At 49.9% G+C, this 15065-nt stretch overlaps 2 protein-coding genes across 11 annotated transcripts in view; one reads left to right on the top strand and one right to left on the bottom strand.

Moving 5' to 3' along the window:
* Positions 1-9985, bottom strand: part of ANKRD16 (ankyrin repeat domain 16) — a 31443-nt gene extending 21458 nt beyond the window's left edge. Inside the window, exons 1-4 of one of the 6 annotated variants that reach the window (XM_050936965.1) lie at positions 9806-9985; positions 7376-8099; positions 6477-6830; positions 783-1003 (exon numbers count right to left, since the gene is read on the bottom strand). In XM_050936965.1, the coding sequence (XP_050792922.1) occupies positions 783-1003; positions 6477-6830; positions 7376-7377 (577 nt within the window). In that variant the 5' untranslated portion in view covers positions 7378-8099; positions 9806-9985. Of the gene's footprint in view, positions 1-782; positions 1004-6476; positions 6831-7174; positions 7326-7375; positions 8330-9805 lie in introns of those variants that run through there. The other 5 variants (XM_050936969.1, XM_050936967.1, XM_050936968.1 and 2 more) reach the window with 5 other exon arrangements.
* A 150-nt stretch (positions 9986-10135) lies between these two features.
* The window catches only part of FBH1 (F-box DNA helicase 1), a 44145-nt gene continuing 39215 nt past the window's right edge, over positions 10136-15065 (top strand). For 3 of the 5 annotated variants that reach the window (XM_050936803.1, XM_050936804.1, XM_050936802.1), the window contains exons 1-2: positions 10136-10251; positions 13236-13400. In XM_050936803.1, coding sequence (XP_050792760.1) covers position 10251; positions 13236-13400 — 166 coding nt within the window. In that variant the 5' untranslated portion in view covers positions 10136-10250. Of the gene's footprint in view, positions 10252-13235; positions 13401-15065 lie in introns of those variants that run through there. The other 2 variants (XM_050936805.1, XM_050936806.1) reach the window with 2 other exon arrangements.

The raw sequence follows: 15065 nt of genomic DNA, 5'->3' as shown, positions 1-15065 counted from the left end.
CAAAGCTCTGTTGCACCTAATATCTTGTGTTTGATTCTAGCATCTTCCAGAAAGGGTTGACTAGAAGATTCCAAGAGATGGAGAATCCACCATTTCCCTTCGCTGTTTGTTAAGTTTTGCACCATCCTTACTGACCCATTCCCAGGGGTTATTGCCAGCTCAAGAGGGGCAGAATTAAGGTTCTGTTGTGGGAGTGATGTGAACCTTAACTGTTCATTTCTTGGTTGTCAGAGGTTTGAGCGTAGCTGAACTCAACGTTCTGGAAGGGCACAACACACAGATAGGCAACCTTAACTCTGCGTTAATAAAATTTTGGGGCACTTAGTTAATTAATCCTCAAAGTATTCATGTGAGGCCTGGTAAGTATTATCCCCACTCACAAAATATTAAACTGAGGCACCGACCTGTTAAGAGACACTGAGAGAATGAGGATCCGATCACTAGACCCCACTCCCTACCATGCACATGACTAATGTTATTAGACTATAAGACACACTTTGCACAGGTGTAAAAGTGTATATAACATATAAAAGGTGTATATAACATTCAAGGCAGTGGAGAATCAGGCCTGCATGCTAATCCAAGTATGCTCCCAGTTTAGTAACAGCCTCAACACTGATTATTCATACCCCTAGCAGGAATACATTTTCACTCTTCACACAGGCACAGATCAAAACTGCTCTTTTAGGGGCAACTGCAAGTGACAAAAATTATAGCCTTATGCGCTTCTAATCCCTGAATGACACAAACTCTTCTGGGGCCATTAGAAGTAGGGTCTATACCTGCCGTGTGCAGAGGAGTTCTCTTGATTTTACTTTCTGTGTTCCAGCTGCTCGGAGACACAGTGAGCAAGTACTCGATGATCTGGGGATCACCCTCCCGACTTGCTATATGGAAGCAATTCCAGCCATCTTTGTTCTTTAACAATGGGTTTGCTCCATGCTTAATGAGATCTTTAATCACCTCCACATTCTTCCTGGTGCAAGCCATCATGAGAGGAGTCCTTGAAAAGAGAAGGAAGAATAAACACACAGTGCATCCTCATACCACCAGCTGCTCCACAGCAAGCCCCTTACGAGCCAGACTCCACTGCTGTAACAACTGAGTCTGCAGCAAGATTTAAGGCTGGTTGTGGCCAAAGAGGGTTCCAGCACAGCGTGTGGGTGCAGGTCACTTGCCAGGATTATCTGGGGTATACCTCATTCAATCATTTCCCTGGCATTTGCAGGGGCCTCCAGCAGATCCCTCCTGTTCTCTGCCTATGGCACGAAGCAGTCTAGTCTCTTGCGGGCTGCAATATTTTGGTCTCATTTTGGTTGTTGGGTATAGTTTGAGGGTGCTGGATGGTGTTGGTGGCCTGTGACATACAGCAGGCCAGACTGGCTGAGCTAGTGTTTCCCTTCTGGCCTGTGATTCTATGACAGTTTGGCCAGCCAGTGTGGACTAGAACTATGGACCCAGGGAACACATTGTTATCATCTTATCCTCTTGCAGCCAGCCTACAGACAGGATAGATGACCTACTAAAGCCACTACAAGCTGGGGGAGATCTCCTTTAGTTCAAGTGATTGAGGTGCTTTTGAAGCCAAAGTCCGGGATTCTATCCCTAATGACATATGTGGATGGTTTGGCTGATCATCAACATCCCTATACAAGTGCAGCATATGAACTCACGACAGATTTTAGAGCACCATTTTCTCAGTTAGTTTGTTCACTGTGCTCCCTGGCTGGCTGTACCACTTGGGCCCAAGTGAGTTTAAACCAGTTTAAACATTGCTACAGCAGAATAACCAGAGAAAGAGCCAAAGGGTGACACTGGAAAATCTTCTCATCACAAGCAACCAATCAATTTATTTGCACATTGGCATAACAACACGCTCTTGTTTTCCACTAAAATAACAGAAAAGAAAGGCAGTATGTGCTTGAGATTTTCTGTTGTAGCTGCAGCCGGTCAGATCAGTATTTTTACCCCTACTGTCCCATTCCCTTCATCAGCATCGACAGGTGTGACAGCAGTGATGAGCTGCCAAAAAATTAACAACCAGTTCCCTCCTCCTCACTCCACGAGGGGGGTTGTGCCCCTCCCGTCCCAGGGGACTCCTGCCCTATCCAACCCCCGACATTCCTTGACGCCATCCCCCCGGAACCCCTGCCCCATCTACCTCCCCTTCCCTGTCCCCTGACTGCCCCTCGCCACCCCCATCCAATCCCTCCTCTCATTCCTGATGGTCTCCCGGAACCCCTGCCCCCATTCAACCCCATTCCCTGCCCTCTGACCATCCCAACCCCTATCCACGAAGACCCCTATCCACCCACCCCCGAACTCCCCTGCCCCCTTCCAACACCCCCTCCCTGCTCCCTGCCCCCTTACCATGCTGGAGGCTGAGCCGGGGCTGCTCGGCTGGGGGTGCCTGGCCAGAGTCGGGGCTGGGCTGGAGCCACGCTGCTTGGCCGGCCGGAGTCGGGGCCGGGACCAGAGCCGGGCTGTGACCGGGCTGTGCAGCCAGGACCAGAGCCGGGCCGCACCACCGGGACCAGAGCCGGGGCTGGGGCATGCTCCCTGGCTGGGACCAAAGACGGGGCCGGGACGCGCCGCCCAGCCGGGGTGCCTGGCTGGGGCCAGGGCCAGAGGTGGGCCAAGCCGCCGGAGCCGGAGCCGGGCCGCGCCACCTGGCCAGGACCGAAGCCGGAGTCGGGGCCGGGGCGCGCCACCTGGACGGGGCCAGGGATCTGGGCCACACTGCCCCTCCCAGGAACCCTCCTCGCTCCCCTGCCACACTCTCACCTGCGCAAAGCCGCCCTTCTCAGCGCTCCCAGGCTTCCCGCATTCAGGGGAGGAGGCAGAGGTGAGCTGGGGCTGGGGGCAGGGCGGGGAGCTGCTGGAGCTTTACGGGTTGTTAAATTTAAAAGCCCTTTTCGAACCAGTTGTCCCGCGTGGGACAACCGATTCTAAAAGGGCTTCTAAATTTAACAACCAGTTCCTGTGAACCAGTGGGAATTGGCTCCAGCTCACTGTGTGACTGTAAATAACAAATCACAAATTGGACAAACCCCTTTTCCAAGTCAATATGCGCCAGCCTCACAGTGAGATACTTATGCGGGGCAATCAGCACAAGCGTGATGCTTCATACAATCTTTTTTTAACACATTCAAGACTGTTCTTGTTACATTGTGGTGTGAAAACTTGATACGATTGTGGATAGCATTGGCATCTTCCTAAGGCCTTGAGGACCATCCCCAACTGGTCTATATAATAAAAGTAATGACTACCTGTACTTAATATTGTGACTCCTCCATCTGAGAATCTCAGCATCCCTCATAAGCGTTAACGATCACTCTTATGTCCAGTAGAGAAGTAAAGAATTATTATCCTCATTTAACAGATGGGGTAACTGAGATACAGCGTGATTTGCTGAAGGCCATAGCAAGTCTGGCAGAGTCAGGAACAGAACCCACCTAGCTTGACACCCAGTCTGACATCCTAACCACAAGACCCTCCTTTTATATGTAGGTAAAATAAGTGCATACAACTGTAATAATATTTGATGGTATTGCCCATTTTTTAATTTAACTGCAATAAACTACATTGATCAGCTGTGGCTTCACCCTGCTGCCACGGTCCACATTTGAGTAGCAGGACACACTTTTGGCACCACCTGACTAGCATCTGACTCTTGTACTCATCTACGCACGTTTAACTTTACACATTAGTAATCCCATTGACTTCAATGGCACTACTCACATGCAAGAGTGCCTAGTGATTACAGGGTCAGGACCTACATTTGCAGTCTCCTAGTATTTCTTTCACCCTTGCAGTGTGTACTTTTTGAGCATTCTTGTGTGCTCTAAGCAGATCAGAAGACCTGGTCCCTGTCCCCAAGCAGCTTACAACCTAAACTAATCGTCTTCTGCACTAACACGTCTCCAGAAAAACAGCAGCAGCAGCAAAGGTGCCATCCCTACCAGGCAGCACTACATTCAGCTCAATGTTAAATTCAGTCTAATTGGACCATATAAACACTAATGTAATAAAGAATTGACAAGTCTGAACAACACTCCACTAAATTCTCTCCCTTTATTCCCAGGATGGGATTATAACCTATTTATTCTTGGGAGATTTCTTCAATCCAATCTAGGGCAGACACCCTGGAGACTGTCTCTCTCTCTCCATCCTTAGAATTTTTCTTTTTCATTTTACAATCTCACCTCCTCTTTGATGCCATTAGGGAGCGACAAATAGTGTCTTTATTTTAACAGCTGCTACAAGCAGTCTGGAAACTCAGGGGGCATACTTTATAGTCATACATGGTCTGTGCCTTAGTCCTGGCAAGACCACTGCATTACCCAGCTCCTTCCATGGAAAACTGATTACTCCAGACTGCATGCAATTTGCAGCAGAAGACTGCCGCTTGGCTGGCTGGGCTGCTACCAAACAGTCACCCTGAGCTGCTCCTTCACTGACCTGTTTAGTTAGCCTACATGCCAGTTTAAGGGACTACAACGTGACGTTGGCTTCAGTGAAGTAAGTAACTTTTGACCAAATACAGGCCAATCAGCATTGTTGTTAAACAATGAGTGCATAATAAATCATAATGTATAACAAAAGGGAGGGAAAAAAATCCCTTAGAGTAAAATCTTGAAAATCCTCCACTGATTTCCATACCCCTTGCTGCATGTGGTGTCTAGTGGTAGATACAGAACCACACAAGTTAGAGACAGAAAAAGACATCACCGGCTCCATTTCCTGGCAGTATTGTATTGTTCCTCACAATGCAAACTGAAGAACTTTGTCTAGCCTTGTTTTCAATGTCCCAAACAAAGAGGCCTCCACGATTTTCACAGCATGAAGAGTCTAAGCTCTTTTCTCAGGTTATATCTACACTACAGAGCCTATGCTGGTATTGCCCCTACTGTAGATGCAATGTACCCTGATCAAAACAGGAATTCTGCTGGTGTAGGAACAGCCCCTCCTCAAACAACATTAACAATGCTGACAGACGCACTCTTCTTTTGGCATAACTGCGTCTACACTGACCGTTTGAGCATAGCTATGTCACAAGGAATGTTGTTTTTCCACAACCATGACCAACACGGCTATGCAGTATAAGTTTTAAGTGTAGATCAGGTCTCTGGTTTTAAACTGGGGCATAGGGTGAGTGGATGCATATTTCTGTTAAGGGTGAATCTTTTCCCTGTCCCCCAATTTTGTCATGCGTTGCATGAATAGTATCTGTGCACCCAGAGAGTTTAGTAATTGGGTAAATAAATAAAGTGAACACTAGATCTCACTTTCAGAAAGTTTTCCCATACTACTCCTTACATGTATCTTTTTACCGCACTAACCTGATATAAGCAATGATTTAACAATTTAACTGCTAGCATAGACGGGACAAAACTTTTACATTTACAGAAAGCACGATCAGTAAAGAGTCCTGTGGCACCTTATAGACTAGCAGACGTTGAGCATGAGCTTTCACGGGTGAATACCCACTTGCATCCGACGAAGTGGGTATTCACCCACGAAAGCTCATGCTCCATCCAATATGTCTGTTAGTCTATAAGGTCACAGGACTCTTTGCTGCTTTTACAGATCCAGACTAACACGGCTACCCCTCTGATACTAGAAAGCACGATGTATTCTCAAATAGGTAGAGATTTAATCTTCTCTTTGCTAAACTATGCAATATATAAGGCCACAGATTGGTATGCATCTTCAATCCCAATGCAACTGCATTCCAGGGCCAGAGACTGGAAAAACAAGTATGTATCGTTGCTTTTGGAATTCGTAGGAATGAAAGATGCCATGGGAATATAATGGTATCAACACATCTAGATTTGCTATGTGAGACAAATATCTTCTTCCCCTGCTCACACTTATTATGTCAATGTCAGGAGTACTAAACTGACTAAGGGATTTATATTGATAAGGATTAGGTTACTGCCTCCTATTCATGCTCTAATTTCAACTTTAAATATTAACTGAGAATTCTTTGCTGCCTCATGTGATGGAAATCCTGTCCCTCCACCACCTTGGTGAATAATACAGCTTCATTTCCTTGTAATAATACTTTACATTTATATAGCAATTTTCATCTGAGAATATTATTATTATTTGTATTACCATATTGTTATTTGTGTTATCAGGTCCCCATTGTGCTAGCCATTGTAAGTGCTTTCCAAATATCAGTTAATTAAGGCTCACTATACCACTCAGAAGTAGATATTATCATCTGCCCATGAATTTCTCATTCACTCATCCTTTTATCTGGGCACTCTAGATTTTAAAGGCAGAAAAACGAGCAAAAGAAGATTAGTAATTTGACTGGGGTCATTCAGTGAGTCAGTGGGAGATCTGGATTAGATTATGATTCCTGGACCTATGTGCCAACTATTAGACAATGCTTTCTCCCCTCCTCCCCCCACAAACACATTTCAAACACTAGCCAGATCCTACAGTGAAACAAGCCAGTCACTTACCAGTCTGCCTTTTTCAAGCAGTCAATCGTTGCACCTTTATCCAGCAGATACAACACACAGTCCCTGTGACCCATGGAAGCCGCTTCATGGAGGGGCCTTTTGTAGTCATTATTAAACATCTCGATGTCCATTTCCAAGGCTTCTACTAAATGGGTCAAAACATTCAGGTGACCGTGCCTGGCTGCATAGTGCAGTAGAGTGTCCCCAGATTTCCCATAGTGTTTCCGCCTCACTTCCTTGCTCATTTCCTCATCTCTCTGCAACTCCTCTTTGAAAAGGTCTAGCCTGCCTTCTTGAATCAGCCTGAGAAGTTGTTTCTGATTTTCTGCTTCAGCCATAGAGGAACTGTGGCTCCTAAGTCATTCAAACAAACAAACAAACAAGCAGGTTTGGGGCAGGGGGATTTCAAAATAAAATTAGTGATGCCATTTTAAAGGCTAATTGGAAAATCTATTATCATAAAAACAGTCTTAATATAAATCCAAAACAAAGGTGTCTCCCACCCAATGAATCGAAGGTGGCAAGTCTCTGAACGTGACATCACCGGCTTAAAATGTCCACAGGAAAATATCGAGAGACGGTGTATGTTTGTGAGCAAGGAGGTTCCTAAGTGGGCAGGGAAACTTAAGTGGATAAGAAATTCTTACAATCGATGTCATAAAAACAGCTTTTATAAATAAAAATGCTCCCTCCCATACCTGAACTGAAGATGCAATAAATAAGTCAGTATTGGATCTTATGCATAAACACAGCAGTTAGTATTTAATCCCAGGATTTTCAACAGTCAGCTGTAAAATTATCATCTTAACAACGCTAAAAAAGCTTGTGGGATCAGCTAGACAAAATGAAAAAGACCCAAGCTACTTGCATGTGTCACATTAAAATGAGTAAAGGCTCACATCAGATACACCAGAGTCCACTGACGGCTTCTATAGCTGCTGCTGCAGGGCTGTGCTGCACTGAATTCCGTCCCCTTACACAAGCTGCCTTCTTCTTGTGGACAAACAGCGTTTGCCCTGATGCTTTATTTTAGGCTGGTGGGTAAGGCTGCAACTGGTAGGGGACCCATATGTCCCATTTTGGCCATGATAGTCCCTTTTTTAAGCCCTGTCCTGGTCCTCCCAACTTTTTTTTTCCAAAAGGAGGCATTTGTCCTGTTTGCTCTTGCCAACTTGATCAGTTGGCAAGAGCAAATGGAACTGATTCCCCTTTTTTGTGCGATGGAACGTGGGGGGTGGGAAGGGATGCCAGCCCCTAATAGAGGAGGAAGGGGGGCGGGGAGTTCCAGCATGCAGGGGAGAGGGCTGGCAGGGTTCCAGCAACAGGCAACAGCCTCCTGAGGGGGGACCCGCAGGGTTCCAGTGATGGACAACAGCATTGCGCGGGGGTTGGATGAGGCCCTTGGGCAAGCAGCTCAGGGTGTCCCGTTTTCTCTTTGGGAAATATGGTCACCCTAGCAACTGTGGACTCTGGAGCCTTAGTTCAAGTCCCTTGCCTTACTGGTAGCCAGATGGGTGATGTTGGGCAAGTCACTTCACTAATCTGTTCCTTGGTTTCCGCATCTGTAAAATGGGGATCCCAAGCTCCTTTGTAAAGTGCTGGGAGATCTACTGATGAGACGGGCTGGAAAAGAGCGAGATATTATTATTACCGGCTGGACTAGTCTGGCACCCGGCTTCCCCCAATGGCCACTGCTGGCCGCGCCCGATGAAAGCCTAACACCGCCCAGCAATGTACGGTGGTGGCAGGAGAGAGAGGCCATCGCTTCCCGGCTCCAGCACCTTCGCCCATTGCCCTGTATTGCCCCTTCCTGCCAGAATGCCCCTCGAATGCTGGGGGGGGTCTGTCTGAGCGGGGCAGAATGCCCCCCGAATGCTGGGGGGAGGGTCTGTGAGTGGGGCAGAATGCCCCCCGAATGATGGGGAGAGGGTCTGTGAGTGGGGCAGAATGCCCCCCGAATGCTGGGGGGGGGTCTGTCTGAGTGGGGTAGAATGCCCCCCGAATGCTGGGGGGGAGGGTCTGTGAGTGAGGCAGAATGCCCCTCGAATGCTGGGGGGGAGGGTCTGTGAGTGGGGCAGAATGCCCCCTGAATGCTGGGGGGAGGGTCTGTGAGTGGGGCAGAATGCCCCTCGAATGCTGGGGGGGAGGGTCTGTGAGTGGGGCAGAATGCCCCCTGAATGCTGGGGGGAGGGTCTGTGAGTGGGGCAGAATGCCCCTCGAATGCTGGGGGGAGGGTCTGTGAGTGGGGCAGAATGCCCCCCGAATGCTGGGGGGAGTCTGTCTGAGCGGGGCAGAATGCCCCCCGAATGCTGGGGGGAGGGTCTGTGAGCGGGGCAGAATGCCCCCCGAATGCTGGGGGGAGGGTCTGTGAGCGGGGCAGAATGCCCCCCGAATGCTGGGGGGAGGCTCTGTGAGTGGGGCAGAATGCCCCCCGAATGCTGGGGGGAGGGTCTGTGAGTGGGGCAGAATGCCCCCCGAATGCTGGGGGGGAGGGTCTCTCTGAGCGGGGCAGAATGCCCCCCGAATGCTGGGGGGAGGGTCTGTGAGTGGGGCAGAATGCCCCCCGAATGCTGGGGGGAGGGTCTCTCTGAGCGGGGCAGAATGCCCCCCGAATGCTGGGGGGGAGGGTCTCTCTGAGCGGGGCAGAATGCCCCCCGAATGCTGGGGGGAGGGTCTGTGAGTGGGGCAGAATGCCCCCCGAATGCTGGGGGGAGGGTCTCTCTGAGCGGGGCAGAATGCCCCCCGAATGCTGGGGGGGAGGGTCTCTCTGAGCGGGGCAGAATGCCCCCCGAATGCTGGGGGGAGGGTCTGGGAGTGGGGCAGAATGCCCCCCGAATGCTGGGGGGAGGGTCTGTGAGTGGGGCAGAATGCCCCCCGAATGCTGGGGGGAGGCTCTGTGAGTGGGGCAGAATGCCCCTCGAATGCTGGGGGGAGGCTCTGTGAGTGGGGCAGAATGCCCCCCGAATGCTGGGGGGAGGGTCTGTGAGTGGGGCAGAATGCCCCTCGAATGCTGGGGGGAGGCTCTGTGAGTGGGGCAGAATGCCCCCCGAATGCTGGGGGGAGGGTCTGTGAGTGGGGCAGAATGCCCCCCGAATGCTGGGCGGGAGGGTCTCTCTGAGCGGGGCAGCAGGCCCGTCGAGAGACGTTCGGGCCCTGGCACACGGTGTGACCCAGGCCCCACCCGCCAGAGGGGTGTTATTTACACAGACGTTTCGGGGCCACAATCGTCCCCCCTCCCATCAGCCCCACCCTGACACAGAGCCCAGGTCCCTGGGGCTTTGCCATGGCGACGCTCCCCATCCCCCACCCCCGCTGCAAGGTGACATCACCCCAGCGCGAGGTCTCCATGGAGCGGCCTGATACCACCCCGTTACATCAGCATGACGTCACAACTGCGAATGACGCCAGCGTGACGTTGCGATGACATCACAGCGTGTAACCTGCGGGCGGGGCTGTTGATGTTACCGGCAGCCCCAGCGTGACGGCCCCCGCGAATGTTAAAATGGACACGGGCGGGGGTTGGGGGGAGGGTCAAGTAAACAAACTCTGGGAACGTTTTCGCTCGTCCCTTGGCCGAGTCCCGCCCCTCACTGAGCCAGGACGAGTCTCATTGGATGGGCGCTGAGCCCGCGCGCTCTCTGATTGGCGCGCGGCGGAGTCAGTCAGGCGGGGGCCGGGAGCGGGATCCCGGGAAGCCAGGCGGGTTACGCGAGCAGGACTTTGGAGTCGGGAAGTCGAGCTGCCCCGGCGGGCTCCGAACGCCGGCGGGACCAGAGTGAGGCTGGTTCGGCTCGGGCGGGGCTCGGCACTGTCCGGGGGCGGGGCTAGGGCCTGGGCGGGATCGGGGTCTGCATTGGGGGCAGGGATAGGGCCTGGGGGTGGAGGGGTCTGTCTTGGGGGTGGGGATCGGGGTGGAGGGGTCTACGCTGGGGGCAGGGATCGGGGTCTGCATTGGGGCAGGGATAGGGCCTGGGGGTGGAGGGGTCTGTCTTGGGGGCCGGGATCGGGGTGGAGGGGTCTGTACTGGGGGCAGGGATCGGGGTCTGCATTGGGGTGAGGGGCAGGGATCGGGGTCTGCATTGAGGTGGGGGGCAGGGATCGGGGTCTGCACGGGGTTAGGGGGCAGGGATCGAGGTCTGCATTGGGGGCAGGGATAGGGCCTGGGGGTGGAGGGGTCTGTCTTGGGGGCCGGGATCGGGGTTTGCATTGAGGTGGAGGGCAGGGATCAGGGTCTGCATCAACGCAGGGTTAGGGCCTGGGGGTGCTGGGGTCTGCATTGGGGGCCGGGATCGGGGTGGAGGGATCTGCCCTGGGGGCAGGGATCAGAGTGGAAGGGTCTGTACTGGGGGCAGGGATCGGGGTCTGCATTGGGGTGAGGGGCAGGGATCGGGGTCTGCATTGGGGTCAGGGAGAGGGTGCAGGGGTCTGCGCTGGGGGCAGGGATCGGGGTCTGTATTGGGGTGGGGGCAGGGATCGGGGTCTGTGCTGAGGGCAGAGATCGGGGTCTGGATTGAGTGCAGGGATAGAGCTTGGGGGTGCAGGGGTCTGCGTTGGGGTGGGGGCAGGGATCGGGGTCTGCATTGGGGTGGGGGCAGAGATTGGGGTCTGCATTTGGGTGGGGGCAGGGATAGGGCCTGGAATGGGAGAGGTCTGGATTGGGGGCAGAGATCAGGGTGGAGGGGTCTGCATTGAGGGCAGGGATTAGGGTTTGCATTGAAGTGGGGGCAGGGATAGGGCCTGGGGATGGATGGGTCTGTACTGGGGGCTGGGATCGAGTTGCGGGGTGTCTACATTGAGGGCAGGGATAGGACCCGGGGGTGGGGTCTGCTTTGGGGATGGGGGTGGAGGGGGCATGTAGAATAGATAATGCTTATAGGAGCCTTGGTGTTGCATTGGAGAATTAATGCCCTGGATAGTATTCCCAAGATGAGGGGCTTCATTCAGTTGTTCATTGGGATCTTTTAAGTTTTTCAGCCATTAAAGCAAAAGTGCTATGATTTGATTTTAAAATAATAATTCAGATTGGTATTCCTGTTAATGAAGTATTTGCATTCCCTACTTTGACTTCTGTGTCCACTCTCCTTTTAAGAGAGAAACAATTTTTTTTTCATTGGAATATTTTTCAAAAGCATCTGATCTTGAAGAGCAAATCATTTTTCCTTCCTTAGACATTTGCTTGTGGTATGTTTTCAGGCAGTGAAGTGTTGGTTGTACACCTCTACCCCGATATAACGCCGTTGTGGGGAGACAAAAATCCCTACTGTGTTATAGGTGAAACACCATTATTTCGGGGAAATGGTAGCAGGGTTGCAGCTGTGATTTAAAGAGCCCGGGGCCCCGGCCGCAGGGAGCCCCAAGCCCTTTAAATTGCAGGCAGAGCCCTGCTGCTACAGCCTTGGGGTAGCAGCAGCAGGGCTCCAGTGGTGATTTGAAGGGCACGGGGCTCCCCGCAGCAGCTAGAGCCCCGGACTCTTTAAAGCACCGCTGGAGCCCCACTGCTACCGCGCTATATGCGAACCCATGTTATATCGGGTCGCGTTATAGTGGGGTACAGATATATAAGACCTCAGAAACCCCAGGGGTTGTTGCTAAAGCTCTTAGTGGTGTGTAATAGCTCTGAGGCAGAGGAAGAAGTAAAGGAAAATGACTTGACCTGTTGATGCTAATGTAAACCAAAAGCACTTACTGGCTTCATAGATATTCTGGGTATGGTGTATGGTATGGGATCTCCTTCTCTACCATTTGATTATAATAAAGAACTGAAGCCAAGTGATCAGTGTGGGCTGGATGCTTTTATTGCAGCTGGAAGCTTTATTGCACATGGTCATTTTAGATCTTAATTCATAATTCTGTAACTGGAAGTTAGGTCATCTATCTTTGTCAGTCCCTGTTATCAAAATAAATGTGTTCTTGCACATTTCTGTTTACAGTATAACATTTTAAAATTGCTCGCAACGTTTTGTAGTTTACTGCCAACAGTAAAGATAAGAGCAACACTGCAAATATATCTGAGTAGAGGTCCCAGTTACGAGTTTGCAGCTTTTGTGTGTAGATAAAAGTTTAACAGGCCTAATACCTGGATATATCCAAAGCTTTAGCCTATTTATGCAACAGGCTTGAAGACTCATCTGCATTACAGTTTTTTGTTGTTGTAACCAAATCTCTAGACTTAGGCCTGGTCTGCACTGGAAACTTAGGTTGACCTAGCTATGTTGCTCAGAGGAGTGGAAAATTCACAGCTTTGAGAAACAGAGTTAACCTAAGCCCAGGTGTGGCTGCCACTAGGTCGATAGACGAATTCTTCTGTTGATCTAGCTAATGCCTCTCCAGGGGGCAGATTTACTACAGCATTGGCAAAAATCCTTCTGCCGCTATAGCAGCTATCTGTAGTGGCGTAGCCCATTCAGACCGGAGGGTATCCCAAAGTTCTGCACAGTGATGAATTAGACACCAGGAGTGACGTTATTGTGTAAACGTTATACGTTCCACATAGCTTTGAATGTTACCAAGTGTCTTGATGATGTATTTTACTCTCCAGTGTAGCTTCAAAGCTCTGTATAAATTTCTGCATAGGCTACTGAAAGAGAGTATGTTAGCTAAGAGGTGGGGATCATTGCATAAGCATAAGGCTTTTATAAATGAACTGATCCCTGATGAACTGATTGTCGCACCTACCAAAGGCACAGCATGTCACTTGAAAATAAACCTAAACGTAATTCAATTAACAGCCATGCGATTTTCTTTTCATGTTGGTACCAGTGAGAGCGTTTAAACGAAAGCACCTTACAACCAGTGACTGTGAAGCATTCAGCCAGAGCAGAGAAGGCTCATCTTCCCTGACACAGCCTTTCAGTCAAAGACGGGCGAGCAGAGATCTAAACAGGGGCCTCTACCCTACATACAGGACCAAGAGACAGCAAGAAGGTACAGGGTTTCCGAACAGGTTAAGAGCTGAGAGAGAACTGTTAATATTGCTTCTGTGCAACAGGTGGAATTTAACCTCAATTACAGCTCTACCCCGATATAACGCCACCCGGTATAACCCGAATTCGGATACAACGTGGTAAAGCAGTGCTCTGGGAGGGTGCAGGGCTGCACGCTCCGGCGAATCAAATCAAGTTTGATATAACGCGGTTTCACCTATAACGATTTTTTGGCCCCCGAGGACGATGTTATATCGAGGTAGAGGTTTACTGTGAGCAGTTACTGAGGGAAGAGCAGTGGAGGAGGTTTCATTGAATGTCCACAATGAAAGAAGTTGATTGATCCATACTGTAATCACCCTTTGGTATAACTGTACTTAAGCAATGACAAGCGACTTAGGAGAGAGCTACTTTTAGAGTCATGAGTCCTTTCTCCCTCCAAGGAGAGTGAGTCCCACACCAGGGCGGTGTTAAGTCCTGGTTAACACCAACTCCAAATGTCTCCTGCCTTTCTCTTGCTTTGAAAAGCTGAGCTGCACTCGCCAGCCTCATTAGACCAGCCTGCTTGGTGCAAATGGCGGCCCTAATTGAGATACACTGCAGCATCTGCAGTTACGGAGATACTCCTGGCTATTCGTTATTTAATATGCGTTCTCATTTAGTTCGTTCTCTAATTGTTTGTTGGTTAATACTCTATAGCACCTTCCATTCAGGATCTCAGTGCACTTCACAGCATTAACTAATGAATCCTCACCACCTCTCTGTGAATGAGGGCACTGTTGTTATACCCATTTTCCACACGTGGGGTACACTTTTCAGAAGTGCCCAAGTTTCATTTTCAAAAGTGATTTAGGTGCTTGGGAGCCTGAGAAGTAGTTAAGTTGCTTTTGAAAGTGAGACTTAGATTCCTAAGTCACTTAAATATGTTTGGAAATTTTCCTTGGGGGAACTGAGGTGAATTGGCTTGCTCAGCATCAGAGAAAGAGAGTCTGTGGCTGGGTCAGGACTAGAACTCAGGGCTCCTGATTCTCTGTTCTGTGCCTTAACTGGTGGATCATGAGTCATTTCCATTGTAGACTCTGAATACATGTCTTCAGCCAAGTCGTTTTTGAAAATTAGTAATTTTTGGATGCTTTACATTTTGGGAGTTCAGCTCAGGCCCTTTAAGGCATGCCAATGTGGGCATTCAAAATCAGCAATTGCTTTTGAAAATTTTGGCCCCGTTTGTTTTTCCAACACTGCTTCTTGATTAAACATTAGGAAGCACAAAATAATCGCTGTGAGTTGCAGACTAGGAAGAGTATGGAACTTGTGTGGACCAGAAATGGTGTCTAATGTCAGCATAGGTATGTGCTAATATCCAAACCAAAAATGTGATTGCTTAGGTGAAGTGCACCTCTAGTGTGGGTTGCTGTATTAGTAAAAGGACGGGCTGCTGAGGGTAGAGTCCATCGTATACTTTCAGTTTCACTTCTGTTGTGGAAAAGACCACCACCCAGTTGATTTGGATCAGACAGCCTGAGGCACCTTTGTTGATAAAACAAGATTACAAGTATGCATACAGGGAGAGATAGCGTAACCCCATGCAAGAGGTAGGCTGCTCTGCCCTTTACAATTTTTACCACGCTTATAAAGGTTAAAACCGCAAAACGTCATATTGATTACA

This window comes from Gopherus flavomarginatus, chromosome 1 (assembly GCF_025201925.1).
Source record: "Gopherus flavomarginatus isolate rGopFla2 chromosome 1, rGopFla2.mat.asm, whole genome shotgun sequence".
Lineage (NCBI taxonomy): Eukaryota > Metazoa > Chordata > Testudines > Testudinidae > Gopherus > Gopherus flavomarginatus.
The sequence above is the reverse complement of the archived record's forward strand: the minus strand, read 5'-3'. Positions and strand labels throughout refer to the sequence as shown.